The 25,474-nt window shown below is 36.5% G+C and overlaps 10 protein-coding genes across 10 annotated transcripts; 2 read left to right on the forward strand and 8 right to left on the reverse strand.

Annotated features, from left to right (window-relative positions):
* Positions 1-789: 789 nt before the first annotated feature.
* GCK72_026134 (uncharacterized protein) lies at positions 790-1,797 on the reverse strand (the record flags this gene model as incomplete). Its single annotated transcript, XM_003101896.2, has 3 exons — positions 790-1,035; positions 1,340-1,429; positions 1,768-1,797. The coding sequence occupies 3 exons, from the start codon at positions 1,795-1,797 to the stop codon at positions 790-792; spliced, it is 366 nt and encodes a 121-aa protein (XP_003101944.2).
* A 1,938-nt stretch (positions 1,798-3,735) lies between these two features.
* GCK72_026135 (uncharacterized protein) lies at positions 3,736-4,002 on the forward strand (the record flags this gene model as incomplete). The annotated part of the gene is made up of 1 exon (XM_053736682.1): positions 3,736-4,002. One exon carries the CDS (start codon positions 3,736-3,738, stop codon positions 4,000-4,002), a length of 267 nt encoding a protein of 88 aa, XP_053580248.1.
* Positions 3,763-4,044, reverse strand: GCK72_026136 (uncharacterized protein; the record flags this gene model as incomplete). The annotated part of the gene is made up of 1 exon (XM_053736683.1): positions 3,763-4,044. One exon carries the CDS (start codon positions 4,042-4,044, stop codon positions 3,763-3,765), a length of 282 nt encoding a protein of 93 aa, XP_053580249.1.
* Positions 4,045-9,059: 5,015 nt separating this feature from the next.
* Positions 9,060-9,368, reverse strand: GCK72_026137 (uncharacterized protein; the record flags this gene model as incomplete). The annotated part of the gene is made up of 1 exon (XM_003101847.2): positions 9,060-9,368. The coding sequence occupies one exon, from the start codon at positions 9,366-9,368 to the stop codon at positions 9,060-9,062; it is 309 nt and encodes a 102-aa protein (XP_003101895.2).
* A 1,412-nt stretch (positions 9,369-10,780) lies between these two features.
* Positions 10,781-12,101, reverse strand: GCK72_026138 (uncharacterized protein; the record flags this gene model as incomplete). The annotated part of the gene is made up of 4 exons (XM_003101836.2): positions 10,781-11,202; positions 11,284-11,366; positions 11,413-11,629; positions 11,678-12,101. 4 exons carry the CDS (start codon positions 12,099-12,101, stop codon positions 10,781-10,783), a joined length of 1,146 nt encoding a protein of 381 aa, XP_003101884.2.
* A 2,072-nt stretch (positions 12,102-14,173) lies between these two features.
* On the reverse strand, positions 14,174-14,452 carry GCK72_026139 (uncharacterized protein; the record flags this gene model as incomplete). The annotated part of the gene is made up of 1 exon (XM_003101921.2): positions 14,174-14,452. The coding sequence occupies one exon, from the start codon at positions 14,450-14,452 to the stop codon at positions 14,174-14,176; it is 279 nt and encodes a 92-aa protein (XP_003101969.2).
* Positions 14,453-16,721: 2,269 nt separating this feature from the next.
* On the forward strand, positions 16,722-18,695 carry GCK72_026140 (uncharacterized protein; the record flags this gene model as incomplete). Its single annotated transcript, XM_003101882.2, has 4 exons — positions 16,722-16,803; positions 16,851-17,485; positions 17,999-18,577; positions 18,627-18,695. The coding sequence occupies 4 exons, from the start codon at positions 16,722-16,724 to the stop codon at positions 18,693-18,695; spliced, it is 1,365 nt and encodes a 454-aa protein (XP_003101930.2).
* A 1,535-nt stretch (positions 18,696-20,230) lies between these two features.
* On the reverse strand, positions 20,231-20,518 carry GCK72_026141 (uncharacterized protein; the record flags this gene model as incomplete). Its single annotated transcript, XM_003101854.2, has 2 exons — positions 20,231-20,389; positions 20,435-20,518. The coding sequence occupies 2 exons, from the start codon at positions 20,516-20,518 to the stop codon at positions 20,231-20,233; spliced, it is 243 nt and encodes an 80-aa protein (XP_003101902.2).
* A 928-nt stretch (positions 20,519-21,446) lies between these two features.
* On the reverse strand, positions 21,447-21,725 carry GCK72_026142 (uncharacterized protein; the record flags this gene model as incomplete). Its single annotated transcript, XM_053736684.1, has 1 exon — positions 21,447-21,725. The coding sequence occupies one exon, from the start codon at positions 21,723-21,725 to the stop codon at positions 21,447-21,449; it is 279 nt and encodes a 92-aa protein (XP_053580250.1).
* A 1,451-nt stretch (positions 21,726-23,176) lies between these two features.
* GCK72_026143 (uncharacterized protein) lies at positions 23,177-23,458 on the reverse strand (the record flags this gene model as incomplete). Its single annotated transcript, XM_003101844.2, has 1 exon — positions 23,177-23,458. One exon carries the CDS (start codon positions 23,456-23,458, stop codon positions 23,177-23,179), a length of 282 nt encoding a protein of 93 aa, XP_003101892.2.
* Between the last annotated feature and the right edge of the window lie 2,016 nt (positions 23,459-25,474).

Consider the following 25,474-nt stretch of genomic DNA (forward strand, 5'->3'; position numbering starts at 1 on the left):
GTGTGCCGGGTGGAGGGCACAAGACAAATAGAGTAAATTGGCACGTTGCCAAGCAAGTGGAGGAGGAGAACGGTTAAGACGGCAGAGAGAACAGCCAGGAGCAGAACGAAGAGAATGTGTACGAAGATTTATTTACGGTATTTATTTATTTATTTGGAATACGATTAAAGAATCGTGAACGGTTAATGGATCGTTCAGATCAAAAGTAGAGCTTCACTGTTGTAATTGCAACTGTTTTATACGGGCACCGCTTAGAGAGTTATGGTCATTTAAGACAGCATCATTATTTTGCACAGGAATTTATGGATTTGAGGGAGAAATTACTTTGTCGGTACGTAACTTGCTAGGGAGTGTCCACACAAAAAAGTTGTCAACTACGAAAATGGAGCTAAACTTGTGATCTGTATAATCCATAAAAAATTTACTTAGTGGAACAATCAGTAATACCATCACATCCTCTCGAATTTGAGCATTTTCAACTGAAAAGGCAAAAGTTGTCAGAATTATGGTCGTTTCTGCACCTGAACTAAATCTGCAAATGCCGCTACCTTGATAGCTTGTATGGGAAAGAACGTTTAGAAGATTGAATGAAACATTCTGGAAAATTGAGAAGACCCTGAATTGCAGCAGTAATCTATTTATTATAAATGGAAAACTGAATTTTTGATTTCAAAATCACTGGATGATAGAAAGGTTACAAATTTGATTTGTAAAAAAGAAAGATATTGAAATTAGGGTTTTGAGAAAAAGGAGATCACAAAAAATCATTGGCATTTATTTGACATACTATTAATCAACAGCGTTCGGCTCCAACAGTCCGTTCGCCTCGAGATAGTTGGCGTGGTCACGCAAAACCAAGTAGTTCAACGCAATCGCGCATCCCACGTCGTGATGGATTCCGATTGTCTCCCAGACTAGAGGGTTGTGGAATGGAAAGGCATCCAGACATTCCCCATCGAAGTTCAAATGCAAGAGGGTGCTGAGCACATTGTAGTCCAGGCAAAAGAAGCTTACCCACTCCACCACTTGCATAGCCTGAAAAGTTCTGTTTATTTTAGTTATTTAAATTCATATTTGTCAAAGCCCGGCCAGGAAAGGCCCGGAAAGGCCAAATTTTTTTGAAACTTTTTCAATTTTTTATAAAAAAAATTTTCACATTTTGATGATTTTTCTGAATCTTTTCTAACTCTGAAAGATAATCAAAAATTTTACCTTTTCGCGAAAAAATCTGACATTTGAACGTTTGCGCAAAGTACCCGGGCCTTAATTTTGCTGACAAAAGCCCGCTCGAGCCTTGGCAAATATGTTTAAATCAGAAAAATCAATTATTAATGCTTACCGTCCAGTTCATGTGGTCGAAACTCCCATTGTGTGGAGTGTAGAGTCCGGTGCCGCGGTAGAGAAGAGTCTCCTCGTCAATTTCTGGGAACTGAAAAAAATGGCCGTTAATTTTTCGTTTCAATTTTCTCGGCCCAGCCCGGCCCTGTTTCAAGGAAAGGTACCTAAGATGTTACCAAATTTTCTGAATCTTGAAATTTTACATTTTAAAAATTCAATTTTTTGATGCATAACTAGCTTTTGATTGAATTCTGAAGGGTAGTAAAAAATTGACGTTTTCGAAAAAAACAAAATTTTGTATAAAATTTAGTTCTATTTTTTTAGTCGGGTCGTGAAAATTTTTGCCATGGCCCGGCCAGGCATGTTACAAAAATGAAAATGACTTCTGGTTAGACAAAAAACACAAAACTTATGCTTATAACAACTAACCTCTGCCAGCAGCGCTCGGAGTCGAGCCATGATTATCCTCGATTTTCAACAAAAATAAAAAATGTCTGTTCTTTTTCGGATTAAAAGAATAAAACAAATGTGAGCTCTACACGAAGACAGCTCCCATTTTGCATTCGCCTCCTTTTTCTGCGCCGACTCTCTCTCTCTCTTTTTCATTATCTTTCCTTTTCCTCCCCCTTTTCTTTTCTTGTTTCACCCTCTTGAAAAAAAGTCGATGAAGCCGTGCGAGCAGGGTTCCGAGAAGTTGGCCTGCTCTTTCTTTTGCCACCCCAGCGCCCTCCTGCTTTTCTATACGTTTTTTTTTTGCGCACACATACACATACTTGGACCTTCCCCTTCTCTACTGGCTTTCTTTGGTGAATGATCCGGGCAAATGTACGGAGACTCTCTTTTTTTATCTATGCGGGCTTTTTCAACGGGAGAAGCGGAACACAAAGTGTAATAAAAAAGAGAAGGGAGAACCACGCGAGGTTGGAAGACTGGAGAAGGGGAAAAGAGCAGGAATACCACACATTGAAAAAAGAAGCGAATATAGAGTCTATTGACGTATACATAATGAAAAATGAATGAAATCGAAAAACAACTAACAAGGGAGTCAAATAATAGGATCCAAAGAATTAAGAAGTATGAAAATTCCCATTTTTACGAGAAATAATATAAATAGGTGAAAAATAAACACAAGAAATAAAAAATCAGAAAACAAAGCAATTGCTTTTAATTTTAGTTCATACAACTGCAGTAATGACCATAATTCTAAAAACTTTGGTAGTTTTCAGTAGAAAATGTCCAATTTTGAGAGGTTGTCATGGCATCACATATTGCCCCACTGAGTAAATTTTTATAAATCAAGCAGATCAAAAGTAGACCTCCATTTTTGTTGTTGACAACTGTTTTGTACGAGCATTCCCTAAAAAGTTATGTAATTTCAAGACAACAGCTAAAAACCGTTCTATTTCAACGAAGTTGATCGGTTTGAGAACGTTATTACTTTTTTGATACTAAACTTGCTAGGAATTAAACATGCAGAAACATTGTCAACTACAAAAGTGGAACTCTACTCTTGATCTGCTGGACCGCACTGCAGACTATCAAAGTGACTTGTGATTTCGAGCGTGTGTCCCAATATCAGTTGTTGTTCGATAAGTTCAAAATTCTTAAAATGTATTGAATAAACCGTAGACCTTATTTTAGCAGTTGAGCAAAGTTTCAGATAGGAATTGAACATGCAGAAATATTGTCAACTACAAAATTAGAAGACTCTGTACTAACACATCGCTCTTTTCACTATTGATTTTTTTCTGTTTTTTGTTAAAAACAAGAATAAAGGAATGTGGAGTTATGAACTTTTGGAATTGGTGGCGCTTGGAAATTTTCAGAAACAGGTCTGAAGGCAGAGGAAGTTAGGAACTAAACCAGTTTTATGCGATTCGCCAATCCAAGTACAACGAGACAGCAAAATAGCATCGTTCGACAGCGTCACATCATTTGAACTATCAAGTATATAAGTCAAATTCAGTTTTTCCCACTTTTTTCCACAATTAGTCTCCCAAAGACTCTAAAATATACTGAAGTCATTGCCCGTGATTCTATATGCTTCTACTTTTTCCTGTTTTCCCTCTCTACCTCTATTTTTAATCCGCTTTTCATTTTCACTAACATTATACTACAGCGCGTAATGACAGGTTGCGGAAAGAAGAGCCCCCACGAGACTGGAAAGAGCGCGCTTGAGATTTTCCATAGCAACCAGCCTTTGCTGAGAAGAAACCAGCTTTTTAAATCGATTTAATAACAGATGTAATACATCGGGAATTATATTTATAACAATAGTGGAAAGAAGGACCCCAACGTTACATATGGCTATCTGAATAAAAATACAAAAAAACGAATGGACTTCCTGCAGATTATTTATTGACACACCAATAATGAGAAATGAAAATTTCATGAGAAATGAAAATTTTAAAAGCACAATCGAATTTATTGGCGGTTGCTTCTTCGAGACAGCCACTCGCGGCGAGTATCATCTTGCGGGAAGTCGCTAGCCTCGAGAAGGAACTGATGAAGGTTAATAACCTCGTTTTCGTATTGAGCATCGTGGTCGTCGTCAGCCCGAATTTCATTGCTATTGCGTCGGTTTGCATGGAATCCTTGTCTGCGACCATGAAGATATCTTCCAACAAGGCACCGGAAAAGGTGGAGACTGATGATCATCAATAGAGCAATTGAGAGACCAAAGAAAATGGAAGTGGTAATGCTCATTGTGTTTTTGGAGGACGTTGAGCGGATGAAACTCTGTAAAAGTTCCTGTATTTTTATGTAAGAAACAATAAACGCTGGAAGGAGTTAAAAAGAAAAACCAAGAGAGAATCCCGGGTGCTATAGTCAAATCATAATAACATAAACTATACAGATAGAGAAAAAGGATCAACTGTCAACAAAAGGTTCCTTAAAGATTTCAGGTGTGTCAATAACTATAAAGTTACGGAAAACAATGAAGGAATTTTTGAAATCGAACTTTTTTGACGTTAGACTTGGTCGTTTTGAAACTGTGAAACTTCCTAACAATGTATTTAGCTTTCTTTGGCATCAACACACTTTTTTCACATTGAAAACAAAAATCAAAAAATCTTCCTCCAGAAAATAAGGACGAGACTAATGGAAAGTTTTTCGATTTGAGCATGTGGCCAGTAGGCATGGATACTATGCACAACAATTTCTCATGTTACGAATTGCCTTTCTAATGCAGAAATTTGTCATGTGCCTAGAAACTTGGTTGGATACGCTTTCTGACACAAAGTGGCACTTGTCTACGAGTTGGGAAACATGAAGAGCACGCAGAAAGGGAATCTATCGGAAAAGATGGATTAGGTGAAAATTGACGATGATTAAACAGTAATCAACTAGTGACGACGGATAAAGGAATTGTTTGTGGTTTCAAATAATTTCAGCAACCTAAAAATGGGTTCAAAAGTAACCTCCTTGTAAGATTTGCAGTTGAAGAATAATAAGATGTTAGATGAAGAGAACCTTATGTTTCGGTTGCAAACTATATTGGAAACGGTTAGGAAATTAGAACGATTAGTTTTTAATCGTCTTCTGTAACGGGCACTGTATTACATGTCTATTAGACTGTGTGATCTAAATCAAGAAAATTTCAATGAATTAAGTCGCCTTCCAAGACACATATTACCCATTTCACTCCGTTTAGCACAAAACACTTAAAATCCCTTTCTTCCATATCTGTCTTATGCCAACTACAAAAATCGGGTTCTTGGATTGGACTACACAGCCTAAGAAAATGTTTGGTATCAAAACACAAATACTTTGCACTAAAACAGCGGATATTTTATTGGCTGCTACAGTAATCAAATTTCAAACGGCCAGTAGGGGTGGATATTATACACAACAATTTTTTAATGTTATGAAATGTCTTTTCTAATGCATGAGTCAATAATTATGAAAGTAGGAAAAATAATGGATAAATTCTAAAAACATCATTTTTGTGACGTTTGAAGATACCGTTTCAGAAGTGACGTCGTTTTGCACACTTCCTAACAAGCTATAGGAATTTTCTTAGGTAGACATCGTTGTCTTATGGAAAACGAAAAATCGAAAAATCTTCCTCCAAAAACGAAGGACGCGGCTAATGGAAAGTTTTTCGATGTGAGCATGTGGACATGGATACTCTGCACAACAATTTTTCATGTCACGAATTGCCTTTCTAATGCAGAAATTTGTCATGTGCCTAGAAACTTGGTTGGATACGATTTCTGACATAAAGTGGCACTTGTCTACGAGTTGGGAAACATCTAGAGCCCACCTAGAGCCCACTGAAAGGCCTTTCTGACAGAACGATATACCAGGTGGGAACTGTCGATGATAAAAACTGTAATCAAGATTATGAAAAGAAAGTTTGTGACGGTATCTTACTGTTAACAGGGGAGGCTCTAGAACTGTCTCGGCTTTTGAGACAGAAACAAAAATTGATAAAAACAGAAATTTGTGCATATGGCTATATAATGTTAGGCAAGAATGTTGGAGATGAGACACAGAACAAAATGAATAACAATAGATAAATGCATAGTTTGCTGTTTCAAATCATCGTAGATACTTAAACATAAATTCAAAAGTAACCAAGGTATAAGAAGTTTTAGTTGCAAGCTACAGTACTGCTCAAAACCTCATTAACTTTGGCTGTTTTTAGTGGCAACTGGGCAACTTTGACAGTGTATTTCGGGTCACTTAGTTGTCCGACAAATTTCATTTTGTATGGGTTGGACAGAACAAAAAATGCCACATCATTTTTGTAGTTGACCAGTTTTTTTGAAGGGAAACTACCATAAAAGTTACAGGTTGTACAAGAGAAATACTCCTAATTTTCTTTAATATGCACTGGAATTAGTCGGTTTCAGGGAGAAATTACTTCGATGACCTATAACTTTCAAGATAATGACCCTACAAAAAATGGTCAACTACAAAAATTATGTGCTATTTTTGCTTTATCCAACCAATACAAAATAAAATTTATCAGACGATCAAGTTACATCGAAATTCACTTTCAAACTTAGACATCAAAACATAACTTTTTTGCACTAAAAACAGCGGATATTTTATTGCCTGCTACAGTAAGCGCAGTTCGAATCGGCCGTGCACAACATTTTTTCCTGTTTTGAAATGCCTTTTCTAAAGCACAAATTTGGTATATGCCTAGAAACGTGGTTAGGTACACTTTCTGACAAGAAATGACACATGACACTGCCAGTTGAGAAGCATTCAGAGCACAGAGAAAGAGAATCGATCGGGTCATTTACTTTTTGACAAAACGATGAACCAAATCAATGCAAAACAGCTACTAAAAAAATGAAGAAAAGGATCGTGGCGGTAAACATAAAAGAATACTCGAAATCTTGAGAATTACTGTAAAGAAGAAATCATTGAGACACCTGGTGGACACTACGGTCGTTTTTAGTTGTTTTGAATACGTAACTAAACATAAATATTTTGCAGGTATTGAATTTTTGTTGAAATCGGTTGTCCAATCCTAGAACTCCATTTTTGAAGTTGACAACTTTTCCCGAAGGTCTTTTTAAAACTCCATTTTAGCACTAAAACGCGGAAAACATTGGAATAGCTTTTGTTAACAAGAAATATCTTCCTTAGACAGCATCTTACAATAAAGCTGTCATCTACAATAATGGAGCTCTAGAATAGTACAACACATTCGATAAAAAATTTCAACCCGTATAGAAGTTGGTATTCTTGTTATGAGTAGCCAATTTTATATTTTTTGCCCTAAAACATCAAATGATGATGCTTTAGAGGCCGATACTGAATTCCTGGTTTAAAACAGAGTTATCAATGAGATTGGTAGACATCATTGAAAACAAAAAGTGATGGAGATTTGATCACTTGATTTCGATTTCATAAAAAGATTGTAAGGACCAGATTACTAAATAAAAAGTGTCAATTAATAATCTTCGAACGATTCTCCACTAAAAATGAGAAAACGGAAAAAAATGGTTTGAGGCAAGAGCATGTGACCTGTCGGCATGGATACTTGGGACAATAATTTTTTACATTTTGAATTTTTTTCTCCAATCCAAAATGTTGTCAAGTGCCTCAAAACAAGGTTAGACACACATTTTGTATTGTGAAGTAAAAGAAATAGACTAACCCCGGCGGTTTTGGGTGTCTACACCCGACCTCTTCAGAAATACGCCCCTTTAATTGGTGGGCTCATGCCACCTGCTTGGTACTACTAGAGTCTTTGAATTAGCTGCTTACATCACAACAGTTGTAAAATCAGTCTGTGAAACCGGCATCGCCAACTCTTCCAACATCTTGTTGACGAGGATTAACCATGGACTCTATTTTTGTAGTTGAGAACTTCTCTCTCCGTTTTTGAGCTGTTAATCAAACATTTAACATTATTATTTTTTGAACATTGACAGGTATCAAGCTATTTTTTTTTTAGACCTTATGGTTACATATTATTGAGTTTGTCTTGCTTTTTGGGTCCCCGAGATAAGCAACTTTTTTTCGATGAATACGCGTAGCTATTGAAGGAATCTGACTGTTTCAACCGATATCTGCAAATTTTTTAATTTAAATAAAATAAAGACATAGCTTGTCGCCAACGCTGAGCTTGCGCTCGGTACGTAAGCAGCGCACAAGTTCGGTTTTGCTCGCTGGGTCAATTTCTTTCCTCTTTCTAAAAACTTCAGAAATATTAGTTTGGAAATCGTTCATGTGTTTTTTACATACACTTTTGCCCAAAAGGTTATCAACGTTGGCTGTTTTCAGTCGAAAATGGCAAAGTTGGATAGTGTATTTCGGTCTCATCATATTGTCTTATAAACTCAATTTTGTATAGGCTGGACAGACAAAGCAATAATAGCACATCATTTTTGTAGATGGCTATTTTTTGTAGGGACACTATTTCGAAAGTTGAAGTTGTCAAAATGAGAAGCTCAAAAACTTCGCTAATATGCACTGAAATTCGTCCGCATCAGGGAGAAATATCTTTGATTACCTGAAACTTTTATGGTGAAAATTATGTGCTATTTTTGCACTTTCCCACCCATAAAAAACAAATTTAGTCAGACCATCAGGTGACACCGAAACACGCTGCCAAAGTTGGTCATTTTTTAATGAAAACAACCAAAGTTGGTAACCTTTTGAGAGCTACTGTATATAGTCTTTTGTTTCATTTAATCCGCTTTGAAATCAACACTTGTTCATTCATTCAAACTATCCAATCACATATCTTGTTCGTTCCACTCTCTCATGGCTCATGTCAAGGAAATAACATATCAATATACGTTAGACACGTTTCACATGGATTTAGCACTAGTATCCCTTCCTAACACTTATTGATTCAATTGTAGAAAACCCAACCTTCTAAAGCATGTATGTCACATTTTCCTTTCGCACTCCTCATAACTCTCTTTTTCTTTTTCTTTTTCATTTCTTCCTCTATTCCAAATTTCTCTATCTGCTCTAACCGACGACTTAATGATAGACTACAGAGAGACGGGTAGTAAGGAGAAGAGAGTGTGCGCGTCGTTTCCCATAGCAACCAGCTAGAAGCAGAATTTGCGGCGGAAAATTAATTCAGGATGAGAAACGGGAGGAACTAAGACTCGATTCAGACAGAAACGGACAATCAGTTTTCATTACCACAAGAAATCTGTACTCAAGGTTTTTCCTTTTATCTTGTTTATTAGAGAACAGAGAATCAAAAGAATAAGACGGTCAAATCACAATTCGATTAATTAGACATTGCTTTGACGGGCCAGCCACTCTCGACGAAAATCATCCGGTGCGAAGTCCCCGGCCTCCAGCAAAAATTGATGTAAGTTGAGGAACTCGTTGCCACCTTGCATCTCCTCGGTCTGTTGGGTCTCGACGCTTTGTTGGGATTCCTCAATGATGCGACGCTGCTCTTGGAGTCGGTGCCTCCGGGTAAGAAGCTTTCGGGTGAGAATTCGACGGAGAAGGTGGCACGAGATGATCACCACACAGATGATCACCAAGATGAAAATCAGGAGAGTAGTGAGGATTATTGTGAGGGTCGTCGTCATGAGGTAGATGACCTTTGAGAATCGATGTTCTGTAAGAATGTAAATTTTAGAGTTGGCTGCTAAAACTTCAAAAAACACAATAGACGACTAAAAAAGAATATTCCGCAGCTCAAAACACCAGATATAAATAACAAGAAATGAAATTAATCAGCTTCTACACAAGCTTTTATACTCATTAGAAAAAAGAGGGGAATGTTGTCAACTGAGGATGCCCTAGAGAATTATCAGGTGCGTCAATGCTAACATGGCAACGAGTTTTTTTAAAAACAATCTACGAATATTATTCGTTTCAAGACTGGAACTTTTTGAAATTGTGAGCTACAATTATCAACTATTTGTGTGACCTTTCTGAGAATGAACAGGGTGGAGCATAAACAAGTCTGTTGAAATGAAAAATGGTGTAATCGAAATGATATAACATGTTTAGGAAAAACTACAATGTTCTGAGTTTGAAACATTGGGTTCTGAACAATTTGTTGATGATGCCTGTTTTCGTATAAAGTTGATACTGCCTGATAATTAAAGCTATCAAGATTTAAAGAGAGGAAAACAGAACGAAAAACAGAACGAATTAGGGTCACAAATATTGGGGATGATAAACTCTAAAATCCGTCGGCTTGCATGCTCATTCGTATGAAAAAAGGCATATGAAAATTTGGTGGGAGTTATCAAAATTTTTGGTGGGAGTTATCAAAAGGGAGTTATCAAAATTTCAGTTGCATGGATGAAATTGTTTCTGTTCATACTATAATGTTCAAAACAGTCCATACGTTTTTAGCCTGGATTTGTCTCGATTTCTCTTTGCAGACATAACCCATCGCATTGTGCTCTTATTGCGTCTGTCGGTTCCCATTGATCGATTCAGTTACCATCCGAAGCCTACCTGAGATTCATTTCAGCATTCCAGAAATCCAGATGACAACCTGTTCAGCAATTTTTCAAATTCAAACTTGACCTTGAAATAAGACGTTTCAAATTTGATAATTGTGTTTTCGAAGCTCTGGACTGCCTCCAAAGTCTCTACATAATTAGAAACAGGATTACCAAAAATTGTCGGTGGGACACTTTGACTTGGTATTTTAGAACCATACTGCAGTTTTTCTTTTTGAACATATTCTAATCGTTTTCGTTTTTCAAAAGAAGACAATTTTGAGTACACTAATTAAAATTTCCATATACTTTATTGATCACATATCATATTACAAAAAGAAAGAGACGCTAGACTACTATCATAAAAAAAGTTTATGATTAAAAAAGACGCTTTAAAGAACTATTATAAAATTTTTGAGATTCACAAGAAACGGTAATAACCAAATGAGACCGAACGAATAAACCAAAATTAACCGAAAATTATCTAAAGTTAAAAGAACCAAAAATTACCTAAAATTAATAAATAAACGTGTATTTGACTTTTATGCAATGTTTCTCTGCTTCGAATCCACATCCTTGTCACCATATTCGATAATTTTACGTTTGAGTCCCTTTCGAGCCGTCTTTTTCTCCAAATTTTCAGATAAATTGATCGGAAGCAGTGACTGAGCAGTCTCAGCATTGACCATTTTCACATAAATTATTGATCCGCTTTGTTTGACAGTTTTGAGAAACACAACCGAACTGCTCTTTTCGACTTCTCGCAGAAACAACACAGAACCGGTTGAGTCAGTATCAGCATTCAAATTATTTCTGGATTCATCCTGTCTATCACATTCGATTGTTGGCTGAGCAGAAGAATTTGCCAGTTCGTCTTGATTGGCAGTGAACCATTGGTGACTTTGAATGCCCTTCAGATTAGCTCTAAGCTCTGGATTCTCAACAAGGATTTTGCATAGGAGGTCTGAAAAATTAAATAATTTCTTATGAAGATTTTGGTTTTGGACACATATCTATTAACCCTATCAACTTTTTTCCTACTCACCACGGACTCTCGGTTCCAGAGATCTCCAATTCTCACGAGCACTCCAGTTCGTATTTCTCCAGTCATTGTAGGCAGGGTCCGACCTGAAAAACAAAGCGATGTGCACCAGTGGTTGAAATCAAAACTTACCAATGAGCACTTTTCCATGGCGCCGATCCAATTGTCATGTAGAACAAAGTTACGCCGCACGACCACCAATCTGTGGGTTGACCATCGAATTCATCCTCTGTTGAAACCTCCGGGGCGGCGTATTCTTCTGTTCCAACACGTTCGTCAAGTTTGAGCTCTTTTCCAGCTTCGTCACGGAAAGAGCAGGCGAATCCGAAATCGCAGATTTTCAGAACGCCTAAAAATGTTTTGTTTGTAAATTACTGCTATCATGGTACGAACTTACCATTAGAACTCAGAAGCAGGTTGTCCGGCTTGATGTCTCTATGGACGAACCCCTTCTTGTGCACATACTCGATTCCATTAATGAGCTGTTTGAAGAGACGCTGCGCAGTGGATGCGGGATATCCAGATTTCGGCATATTACTGGATACGGTGCCACCCTCGACATACTCCATGTACATGTAAGTAGATCTTTTTCCATCACCACGTGCAAGCAAAGTGACAAGATTCGGGTGGCCATCGTTTTCTGTCAAAAATCGATGAATGTTGTACTCATTGTCGATTTGCTCGAAGGTGACTTTTTCGGTTCGTCTCACTTTTTTCATAGCTACAAGCTGGGAGTTTCCGGGGAGCGATACCATCGAAACATCTCCAAATGATCCAGAACCAATTCGTTGAAGGAGACAGTGACTAAGTTTTGCGAACATCGCATTAATTGTTGTATGTTTTAGCTGGACGTTTCTCCTGAAAATTAAAAATAAATAAGAGAAAAAAGTTTGAGAGTGAAAAGGAGACACAAGGAAAACAAATTTTCTGGGTATTGTATATTATAGACAAAATCAAATTCACGATGGAAAGAAAATGACGAGTGTAAAAACAAATCAATAAGATAAATTACTAGATCGTAACTAAAAATTGCCTGTTAGTGGAATTTGGGCGATCGTAAACATAACAGGAAGAGAAGAGGGCGGCCACCTGCACGGGTTCTCACCACCTGCCACGTCACGGGAGAACACTCTCAATAGGACACTACACGTAGAATGAGGTCACTACTAGACGGACCGCGTTATTGATCGAGTTCTTATACAAATAGTTGACGGTGATATAAATATTATGTATATTTATTGGGACGCAAGGAAAACATAAAGATACAAAAAACTGGAGACGGTCCCTCACGAGACAGTTTCGAGTAAAAAAAATAGAGGGGAACATGAAAAGTAGAACCGATGGAATGAGGGATATGGGGTGATGCGGAGTCCTACAGTTTTCAAAATTCTGGAGTTTGACACTTATATGTACTTTTTTGGATGTACAGTAGAGTTGTTGAAAAATGAAAAAATATTAAATTTTGGAAAACAGCTCTTAAGTTCGCAAAAAGAGTATGAATTCATACTAAAGAAAATTATAACAGCTACTTAGATGCACAAGTCATCACTTTTATTGTTATAGAACTGTGTTTTGAAATCAAATGAAAAAAGACAGTAGACTCCTACAATTTCACTAAAAATGAGGAAATTAAAACAACAGTAAGGTACATTACACTGACAAAACATAAGAAAAAGCACCAAAGCAGCATGATGTGCAAAAACTGTTTACTAGCCCTAACAGGTGACGTCAATTATATGCAACAGATTATTATTTGTTGTGCATCTTGTAGTTAATCCTCCTTTGCAACATTACTTGTTCACTCTCATGCCACACATACCTGTCACATACGAAAAGATCATGGAAAACAAGAACAGTATCAGAACGTAACAATTTAGAAATGACATATATGTGGAATGTTAAAATAAACACATTGATCAACAGCAGATCTGAAACATCATATAACGTGTCTCCCTAAGTGTCAAGATATCAAGGGATAGTAGAAGAAATCACTAGTATAGTATTTCTAGCTTTTCTTTTTTCAAATGAACAATTTTTTCATTATAATTGCAAAGCGAGGAGAATCAATTAAAAATTCTTAAAGCCAAGTTAAAAAAAAAGAGAGCATACCTTTTTTCAAGATTTGAGATGTGTCACTCTGCGGCATTACAGTGTTAGTACGGAAATTGTCTCAAGGTGTGTTGCATGCCTGTTTGTAAAAAAAAGCATAAAACCTAAAAATCTACTTGATACACGTTCACCCTTTTTAACGGTCTTAAACAAGAAAACCCCTCAGAAATTATTGGTTTCAAAAGCATTTTATATGATTTCATGTGTTTAAGCCAAACCTGTCAAAAAACCCAATCCCGGTCGTGTTTCGATTTTCAGATTTTCAGCTTTTTTGTCCGGCCCGCCAACATTTATGATTCAAGAAAAACCGGATTCTCGGAACTTTTCTTTTTCAAAATATCTTCGTTTCTGTGTTGCTTAATACATGCTTACTCATTTCTCCAATTACCTTCCCTCTTTTTCACTCGATAAAGCTATTCACTACCGCAGGCATCATACTAAGACGTAATGATAGGTTGCGGCGTCTGAGGCTTACATTAGAGGAGAGAGCGCTCGTTGAATCCCATAGCAACTGTCTTTTCAGAGCAGAATCGCACAATTCGACTTCACAGCAGGTGCATGACGGGAACCGAATAAATACGGAACATTAAAAGAGCGAAGGGTTCCAAGAGTGAATTTGCTACTGAGACTACTTCATCGATCTGAACTTGAACAAAAAAACAAGCAATTTTTCTTATTTCTTTGTTTATTTTCAAATGAATAAAATGTCAGATATCATTGAATAATGTCATAGAATAATATAAAATATGAATATTTCTTGAAAAATTAGAAAGCAAGACTCAATTTAATAACGATCACCACGGCGAGCAAGCCAGGCTCGCATGATATCGTCCTGGGCGAAGTCACTCGCCTCCAATAAGAACTGGTGGAGGTTTATGACTTCGTACTCGTCGCCAGCATTGCCGTCTTCGGCTTGAACTTCGTTGTTGTTCCGCCGGATCTCCAGTCGTTGGCGCCGTTCGTGCAGAATCCGCCCGACGATCCGACGAAGGACGTGGAGTGCGATGGCTCCCAGGAAAGCAATCGCAACTGAGACGAGGAACATAGTGGTGGGGGATGGCATGATTGGAAGACTTGGAGGCTGATTTCTGTAAATATAGAGTTCGCATCAATGTTGCTATAAAAACTAGGAAGGAAAACACTGTCAGATACGAAAAAAAGAGAAGGGGAAAAGCAAACGAAAATCCGAAAGTGATTATATCGAGGTGCTGATATTGATTAGAGTGAACAGATGTTGTTATCTGAAAAGACCCAGGAGGCGCGTCAGGTACGTCAATGTTCACATGACAATAGGTACTTTCCAAAGATATGCGGCACGTTTGTACAATCGAGTTTGATGATGATAAATAGCTCACAAACAGATTGTCTACCTAATTTTGAAAACTTTGAATACGTGACAAAAGAAAAAAAGAAAGCTAAACCTTTTTTGCCAACTGAGAAAAAAATGGAAGAAAAATAACGAAAAATTTGCTTCAAGGTCTGTTGCCAGTAGGCATGGATACTCTGGACAACGATTTTGGTGAAAGTGAACAAAAACGATAGTTTGAGAATTGTGTGCGACTCGACAAATGGTTGCTCCGCCAAGAGAGCGGATTAAACATCCAAAGAGGAAACTGGTCACCAGGGACAGTCATAGAAAGCGAAAGTGAAATTTGAGTATCGATTCTCAGAAATTATACATGGAAGAAACCTCTAAAATCATCTGCCGTTCTGGAAACCTAAAGATTTTCTTTCGGATGTTAGGACATTTCTAAAAACTGTTCAACATCTTTTGCCTATGGTTTTTTTTAACCATATGGTACACCGCTGTATTGTGATATCAACTATGAACTACTGGAAAGTTGCTTACAAAAATATATATGACTGAAATCGAAAAGATTTGAAAACGTTGTCACAGGAATATGAAAAAGTTGGAAGCTTTTTCACCAAAAAAAAAGAAAAGATGGAAGAGACTGGGTTGGCGACGAAAGCACGTAACTGGTGGGCATGGATACTATAAACAAAAGGTGTTCGTCTTTCGGATTGTTTCTCTCTAATGCACAAAATTTCGTGTCATGTGCCTAGAAACTTGGTTGGATAAAAATTTTTATATGCAAAAAGGTCGGAAATATCATATCAGAATACTTAAAACTCGGAAAAATAACACCAATAAAAAAGTAAAAACAAATCGACAAAACCTTTTGCCAGAGACATGGATATTATGGACAACAATTTGTCAGATTGTGGAGCGTTTTTCAAAAACTTTCAAATGATGTGTCTAGAAACTAGGTTGGATACACTTCAAAACAAGAAGGGGGTACTTGTCAATATATTTGTGTGCTATGAAATCATTTCCACACTGGTTACATTGGTGGCAAAGATTAGTGACTAGATAGTTGATGACTATTTAGAATTGCAATCATTCTTATATATAAAAGACAATTGGGCGTTGTCTGAGGCGATGTCCGCAACGGTTTTGGAAAGAGAAGAGAAACAGAGCCAGCGGGCAAATCGAACTAGCCTGCCATGGACACGGCCGCCGCTTTAGACCACTCGGCCAAGTGGGCACATTTGAAAAAGGGTTGCCACGTAAATGAGAAGAGGCCAGCCGGCTTAACCGCCGAAGGCGGGGAAGACAGGCTGGTAAGTTTATAAAAGAGAAAGAAATTTGAGAACGAAATTAGTAACCATATTTGGCAGATGGTCGCTCCGGAACAGGGGATTTAATGAACACGTGTGGATATGTAGACGCAGCTTAGGTAAAAGGTGGTCGATAGCCGGGAGTTGTCATGGAAAGAAACGCCTCCTAATTATTCATTTTAACGAAAGTTGAAGTCGATAAATTTATTAATCCAATGCACCGGAGAGTTCCCTACCTCAAATTTTTGATGATTTTCAATTACTTTTTTTTAGTTAAGTCATTGTCTACTCGACACTGAGCATGGTCATGCTTCATAATGCAAACGCGCCCCGTTGCACTTACCATCAATATACTTCATTTGGAGGGAAATAACCTCATCGTTGTATTTTTCTGATTTTTTTCCGTCCGGATTCAGTTTTTAATGATTTCTAACATGTATGTGTATTCATTGTTGCTTAGCTAACTTTTATCGTTTCACCATATTTATTCAAGGTAAATCAGCCTTGATATCTCGGTTTTTTACGGACACCATAAACTTGCGACGTTTGTAAATTCTGTATAGTTTGTTAGTATTTCAAATTGTGATATCTTCGTTTTTCCGTTTTTGTTAAAGAAGTTTTAATGAAACTTCTTTTAATTTCCCGTTTTAGTAATGAAAACTCGTGTTTATCGTTGTGACGACACATTCCGAGACAAATCATCAGAAAATAACATGGAACTTAGCAAAGAGCCGGAATCAGTTTCTATGTCCGATACTGATGGTACTGCAAAAGCAAGGAGAGAAGACTCTGAGAGTAGGAACGCACAATTTCAAATTCATTGATTTAAAAATTCGTTTTAGGCACAACCGGCGAAATTGATACTGAATTATTCCATTCCATTGATGATTCGACGATTAAAAAGCCTGATGGTTTGAAATTTACGCCGCCTCAATCTGATGCTCATCTCCTCAAAACTTCTAAAAATTCCAACTCATCCGCACAATGTGATCCCGTTTCATCAGCAATTTCTACCTTAACAAATCAAATTCAAGAGAGTCAAGAAAATGAACCAACAAAAACAGTTAAAATTGAAAAAAAGAGTAGTAGAGTTGGAAACGAGTATCTAGTTAATATTCCCGCCATGTTGACAACCAATCCCATCGAATACCATAGTAATGCTGAATTGCAAGAGGAGCTCACTTGGAGATCGAATGTAATTGAAAATGTAAAAGATGAAGAGATCTTTGTGCAGGAAACTCGGAATGTTTACTGGAGAGCAGTTTGGAGACAGTTTCACGGACAAGTGCAGTTCGAGACAGTTTTACAGCATTTGATGGAGAATGAATATTCATTCGCAAAGAGTCTTGAGAATATTGAGAATATTCTCTCTTCCTTACCTCCAACCACCAAGATTCTATCCAAATGGCAAGCTCTTCGACTCTTTCAGCAAGCCATGGACGAGTACGTAACCCATGAAAAATTGCGGAAATTAGTGGTAAGTTATCTGAATACCTTCTGACACGGGAAGTCGTTGGAGACGCGACTTTCAAACAATCTATAATTGTGGTTATAGATACTTTCGACTACGAGAAGTCCATTTCTGAGCTCTCAAACGTTTTATATGATTAAGCTTTTTCACATGGAATTCCAATCGGCCGTATATACGCCACCGCGCAATTTTATTTTTGTTCCAAGTGGTTTACCTGTGCTTGTACGTTGGAAAAAATGAGAACATCTATATATTATATAAATCGTTATGTATACTATTTGCCAATTTGGAATTCCATGTAAAAAAAAAGCTCAACCGTATGAAACGTTTAAAATCTCATAACTTGGCTACCAGAGACATTTAGCAGGTTTTGATGGCAGTAACTCCCCGTAGTCGAAAATACCCAGAATCAAATTTATAGATCGTTTGAAACCCGCACCTTAAAAAACTTTCTTTCTGAGACTTGCGAGTTTTTACTACTAATCTTCATCACTAAACAATTGACTAAGTTTCTTACAGATGCCCAATTTCAACATAACGGATATTCATCTATTCCGTTTTCAATTCATTCGTTTTTACATGTTTAATGCGGCCTGTATATGTCATCATTCTCTGTGTAATCCAGTGGAATTTGAGCCTCGTCACGGATGCACTAACTATGCCAAGCTGCTGAAAGAATCATCAGATATCGAGAAATTGTGTCTGCTCTGTCAAACGTATCAAATGATAACTGGCACGACAAGACCGTCTAACCATGTTAATTTCACGAATGAGGAGAGAAAATTGATTTCAGCATGTAAGGCTAATGAAAAAGAATTAAATAAATTCATGGATCGCGAAGTTTTTGAAAAATTGTGCAATGATGAAAAGATTCAACGCTGGAAAGACTTGAAACTCACGGACGAAGAAAACATTATGCTGGGATTCGAAAATTCCAGAACCAGAACTAGTTACACAAAAAAGACTGATGCTCAAAAACGCACGTATCTGTTAGAGAACCTTCAACCGTTTGTGCTTCCCATCTTCATCGATTGCAATTGTTTCAATTCGGCAGAGAGAAAGGCTCTGATGAAGAAACAACAGTTGTGTCTGCCAAAGGTAAATTTAAATTTTGTATCTTCAAATGTTTTAATGACTTTTATTACAGGTTTATGGACCACGTGTGGTTCGATTTGCCGAAGATTTCAACCCGTGGCTTGATCTCTCCACTGAATAAGGAGAATCGATCTAAATCGTTTCAAGAGAAAAAACATAAATAAGGGAAGGAGAGTATATTCAGATAATTACTGATATAATTATTGTCAAATAGTTTATTTTATTTTCAAATTGTTTTAGCATTTTGAACAATTTTGTGTTGTTATTTGTTATTGATTCACTTCAACCTTAGTAATCTTTCTCGTCATTTTTCTTTATTCTTTTTTTTCACAAATATTACTGACATATATTATAAATTATTCAAAACATTCAATTCTCAAGTAGGGTTTTCGTAGGTTTTTCAAATTCTCTCTCAATCTTAAGGTGTTTTAACCTCTTTTTTCATCGTACCAATGTTCTGGTAATGTAGGCTAAAATTAAATATCATCTCTTTTAAAAGAAAAAGTTATGTTATTCTGCACTGTTTCGTGATGTTATAGTTGATGAAAATCGTATTTATTAAATTTGAAGTGCACAAAATTTGGTTAGAAAGACACATTTGTTCACAAATTTGAATTCTTGAAATTGCCCATGTTCAAATAATCAAAACGACCTGGGAATCACAGGTCGTTTTGTTCACGTTTTTTCACCTTCAAAGTTTTTTGTTTTTGCTTTTCTTCTTGCTCTCTCATTTGATAGGGGTTTTCCGTGCTTTGCGGATCACATTTTGGATTAATGATAGGTTGGAAGAAGAAGGACACCTACGGAAAAAGAGGAGTACGCGCTCGCTGTATCCAATAGCAACCGTCTTTTTCGGAGCAATATCGAGGCGTTTCGAAGAGACTTAATAATAGGTTTACTGCGAACCCGAATTTAAACGAATAATTCGAGGGGCGCGATTTCAAAGCGGCTTAGCAAGATTACGGTGGAAAATATGTCAGGAAAAGAGATTAGAGTAAAGGGGAGTCCAGTCTTTCTATGCGGATATATAAAATACCGATGAGTTCACAAATAATGTAGTTATAATTACTAAACCACAATTCACTTCTTTCTATTCATCTATTGCCACACAAATAGAGTAAAGAATACTTCCCATTAATTAGGTCGGTCCTAATTAGAAATTCATACAACCAAAAACTCTTAACCCAATCTAATTTTTATTTATTTTTGTCTAGTTTTTAATGGTACTTGGAAATGTGTATTGAATGTATTTGTGAAAAAAAAAAACAAGCCAAGGAAGAAAATATGAGGGACTAAAACAAAGCATTTTATTTTTACCTTTTTTTGAAGCGGCGGGCTATTTAATGCGTGGCTTATGACAATATATTGTCCTCTGGCTTCCTCGTCAATCAGTCAGTCACTGGGGAAAAGGATTAGTGAGAGAATCTTTTTATTTTCTTCTCTATATGACTACTTGTATGTTTTTAAAACTTTTTTGATAAATTTCAGTAGTGTTTCAACTTCTCTCAATTATGATGTAACTTTTGAATTCAGTCTGCGCCATAAAAAAATGAAAATGACTCGGATTTTTAAATTTCATTAAATTATAAAACCTTCCGTATCTAACAAAAACTACAACAATAAATCATAGTATTCATTGAGTGATTCTGCCTCACATCAAGAAGTTTTAGAACTTCGTTCTGTAGTCAACTCGACAGCAGTCGCAAAACTGATGAACAGGATAGATGTTAAGATTCCAATTGTGCAGCAGAGCAGGAGTCCCAAGTGAGCAAAAGTTTCATATTCGGTAGGATACACAATGTTTGCGGGATCGATCTATAAAAATAATAGTGAAATTAAATAGTGAATCAGTTTTTGAACCTCCTCATCGTTAAAACCAAGCTCATGTCTCTCCGTTTCCTCGAATTGGGACGTAGGGAACACTCTGGTTGGGCCCGCTCCCATTTGGCTATTTTCAAAGTTCTGAAAAAAAAAAATTTCAAAAAAGGGTGACGAGAACCATTGTGAAATAATTGTGAAGTGTTATCTATGACTTTCGGAAGAATAAATGAAATTTCTCAAAGGGAAACTCAAAAAGTAAAACTTTTCAAAAAGGAACACCAATGTAAGAAACAACTGAACAATCTTCTATTGCCAAGTGATCCCACCGCTATAGAGTTTAGACGGACTTTATGATTTATGATGTTCTTTCTCTTTTCGGAATTGTCTTTGAGCTTTTTGGTATTACTCGCACGCATATTGCTATGAAAAAAAAATTCTGCGCTGCATGAATCAAGAGTCGCCAAAAAGAACCACACTTGAGGAAAGCTGTAACTAGGAAGAAAAACAACAACTTATGAAAAAAAACACGCATAATTGCAATTTCCTGTATGAGTCAATGTATTTTTTCTCACAAGTAATATATTAACTAAGCTTTATTTTACAATAGTCGAATTAATCCTTACTAGCAAATGTAGTAAACTTTTAACAATATTAGGATGATCATGAATTCTCTAGTACTTATCTACTTTGAGTTTCCTGAGATCTCCAGCTGACTTTAAACCATTCACTTTGTTGTTTCTCAGCCTTTGATTGTTTTGCACTCGAGATTTTATCCGGCTGTATCAAGTTGATAATTAATTTGCGGATTTATTTTCTTTTACCATTTTTGATCACTAATATACAACATAAAACAGGTCTTCTGTGCTATTCAAATAATTTGAAACAATAGCATTAAACATTCTATACATTTTTTCTTTAGGTTTTGAGCTGTTGGTGAAAAAATCTGTTTTTGAGTTAATATCAACTGTATGCCGTCCAATTTCCAATAACACAACATTAATTCATTCAGAAAATCAAGGAATTCAGATATTTATAGTTTCTGAAACATGATTTAGACAATTGTTTCTTCTTCAAATTCATCATCCGCAAACAACCCTCTTGCTGACATGTGAGTCCTGTGGTAACATTGATTTCCTGTATTGGGATCCACGAGGCAGGTGTATCCTTGCTCTTTCCTTTTTTTGCAATACAAGTAGCAACTGGAGATGAGTGGACAGATTCCGAAAACAACAATAACCAGTGCAGCGATGAAGAGAAACATCCAGAAACACAATATGTATTTCGAATTGGCTACCATCTTTGTCAAAGTTGAATTGGTTGCAGAAGTCATTGTTTTCTAAATGAGATGCTTATAACAGGATTGTATGAAGATGTCTTAGAAATGTTACCTCCATTTATAACATAAAAAATAGCTTAAAAACACCAAATGATGAAAAATGTATGATCTGGAAAATATAATCTGTTTTCAAAATATAATTAAAAGAAGAATCTTGGAGTAGTGAAGTAAAATAATAAGACTCTTGAGATAAATGGTTACAAAAACAACTGTAGGCGTGTTAACTAAAACACTTAATTATTCAAAAGATAATGGTTCTTATTGGGAAAACTGTTTGGAAATTTAACCATTGTACTCAAATTCATAACGTTATTAAGCAGGAGTTCCTTTTAAAAGAGGGCGTATGTGTTCCAAAAACAGTTTGAGTAAAATATGAGATCTCAAATGAAATCGTTTGTTATTGATAACAGTTCTTAGAATATGCTTGAAGATCTCCAGAGAGACGTACGTAGTTCCATAAAGCGATGGGAATACACTGAAATCTTGTAATTTAGTGAAACTTCAGAGTGGTTTTCTCCCACTTTTGCAATCAACAAAAAGTCCATTATTTAAGCTGTAAAACATAAAGAGGGCTAAAAAAACTGGCATAAAGTTCAAACTATTATAGTGCTGTGATGATCTAATCTTACAGCGGGGCGCATGGGTTCAAAACTGAGACCGCTTGCAATACAGAGTAAAAAAGGCAACAGCCGCTACAGGGTTCAGAGAAAAAATTATGGCTCTCAACCGTTATAATGGTTATAATTCTCAATATCCATCAAAATTTCACTGTCATTCTCACCTACTCTGACCGAAAAGGCGAAACTGGAACTAAAATCATCACCAACATCCCCTTTTGACTTATAAACATTCCCCTTTTTACTTTCGAGTTAACTTTCAGTTTTTAGAAGTTTTTCAATAAAGTTTTTTCCAAAAAAAACAGCTTTGAATCTCCCTGCATTTTTCTACTTTTCAAACCTTCGCCATATGTCTCTTCTAAGTAGAAGCTCCTTTAGTGTCCTCACATCTCGAACTTCTAAAAAAGTTCCCTGAAAACGTGCCTACTCTATTATTTCTTGTTGTTTAGATTGTTATCTAAAGAGTACCAAGATAACCCATTCAAGACCAGAGTTGGAAATTGGATATGAAGACTAGGCCAGAAAACCATAACTTATTTTTTTCCAGTATATAGTGCTCTCCTATAAATTATTGCGTGTTTATAATATTTCTGTGAGCGTCTTTCCAAAAAAAAACCCTCTTCCCTTTTTTGCAAATCTTCATCTAAAAATGTGTGATATAGAAGCTGCACGTCATCTAACAACTTGATATAAATAAACATTATGCTGTCTATTTTTTGAGTTAACATGATCTATGTAGCCGATCAACTTTCAATAACACAACATGAATTTATTCGGAGAGTCAAGTCAATTTCAGGAAAACAGAGATTTAGAGCATCACATCAGAATTTAGACAATACTTTCTTCTGTGAGTGAATCCTCCACGAATGGTCTTTTTTCCTGATCCTGTGCCACGATGCAACGTTGATGGCGCTTCGCGATGAGATTCATGAGCCTGACGTATCTACGCTCTCTGTCGGTTGCTCTGTTGTTTTTGCAAAAAAGGAATGCACGGCAGATTTCCTGAGTGCATCCAACGGTGGCGAAAATGAGGAAGCAAACAAGGAAGATGATCCAGGACAACGGAACATCTCCATTGGCTAACATGGTTGCGTTGGTTACAGGAGTCATTGTTCTCTAATTGAACTTATTAAATGAATAAATAAAGATGAGTCAGAATAATTACCTTTTTTTATGAAGAGACTGTTGAAAAAATTGAGGAATACCAAGCAATGAGAAGCGGCGGTTCTGAAAATTAAACTACCTTTCATACGTATAAGTGGGGAAAGAAAAAACCACAAACGAAAAAAAGAATGATTAATAAAAACGCGAGAGAATGTGAATGAGATATTCTCCTGAGAGAAGAAATAATGATGGGTTACAAAAGCGTGGGCTTAATTCCTAGTAACCCGTATAATCAGAGAACAGATTTTGAAGTGTAAACAATTTTTGGTGAAAACAAAATATCTCAAAATTTGTATTTAATTCGAAAGTTAAGAAAGTTGAAGTGAAGTCATAAAATAGGTTCCAGAATGGAAATCAAATAGTGTAAGAGTTGCTCAAAAGATAGAAACCTCAAAAAAATTAAAAGACTGAATACATCACCATTATCATTCTTATATATAAAAGACAATTGGGCGTTGTCTGTCTGTCTGAGGCGCTGTCCGCAACGATTTTGGAAAGAGAAGAGAAACTAAGCCAGCGGGCAAAACCGAACTAGCGTGCTTTGGACACGACCGCCGCTTTAGACCACTCGGCCATGCGGACACATTTGAAAGTTGCCACGTAAATGAGAAGAGGCCAGCCGACTGAACCGCCGAAGGCGGGGCAGACAGGCTGGTTATTCTTATAAACCATCTATCTATTAGATGTACGCACTATGATGACGATAATAAAAAATTGATAATGATCACTTCAAACAATATCGACATGTAATTGACTCTGGGTGTCATGTTTGAGTTGGTTACCGGGGTCATTGTTCCCTGAATAGTATATTTATAAACGGAATTTATTAGGATGAAAAACGTGATCTCTATTTATAAATAGCTGCATGAGAAATATTAAAGTGCGCCAAATTATAAGAAGCGCCGATTTTGAAAATGAAATCCGTTTTCAATTCAATATTGAAAGGAAAAAGCGAGAAAAAACCAGTTTCAAAAAATTAGGGATAGATGAAGAAGTGAGAGAATGTGGATAAGGAAATCTCTTGACAACCAAGAGCACGAGATGAAATAACCCAAAAAATACGTTTTGAAGTGTAAATCGGGTAAAACGAGTAACACTAAAAGCACATAAACTAGAAACTCCGCTAGTTTTCTTTAGCACTTTTACAACTTACGGGTTGCTATGAGAGAAAAGGTCTCAATTGTAAAAAGATACTAAAACAACAAAAGATAAATATACTTTAGTCAAAAGTTATGTAGATTTGACTCGTGATTTTGAAAAGTGAAAAAATCGATTAGTTTTCTAACTTTGCAAAATTATGTTACTGCAGCTGTGAAAATAAAAATGACGACTATTATTTCAGATTGGAAATCTGACAGAAGGAGCTATACACACAAATGCCTTCGGAAAACAGTGCAAATAGCCTTTATTGATTCTTTAATCACTCCTCCGCTCACTGCCGCTTGCTCATTGATACAGTGGGATTCACGCCTTCTTCCAAACTAACGAATTCTACAACATTCAATTCATATAGTTGAATCGAACCTGTCGAAGTTTTGATTTTACGTAATGACATAATAAGCTGATAACCTAATAAGCAGAGCACCATAATGAGATTATAACCATGATACGCTGGTAACGAAACATAGCTGTGTCTAGCGGAACGTGCTAAGGCGCTGATGAAGTGAGTTTCAGTCATTCTCGAAACAAAATCGAGATATTGAATGAAAGAGCTGTTATTGAAAGCAAAATCTGAATTATCACAGATTGTCTCCAGAGAAAAATCACCGCTTCCCAAAAATCCAAGTTTCCTAATGTCAAATTTGAGAACTTTAATATCATAAATTCAATCATCCATTCTGATTTTCTGGTGTTTACGTTTCAAATCAATCTGGCCGTTACCAAATAAAAATTTATTCGGACAAATGATAAGTCAAAAAATATATTGACAAACCAAAATAAGTAACTTAATGGAGCTCAAAC

Source organism: Caenorhabditis remanei, chromosome X (genome assembly GCF_010183535.1).
Source record: "Caenorhabditis remanei strain PX506 chromosome X, whole genome shotgun sequence".
Classification (NCBI taxonomy): domain Eukaryota; kingdom Metazoa; phylum Nematoda; class Chromadorea; order Rhabditida; family Rhabditidae; genus Caenorhabditis; species Caenorhabditis remanei.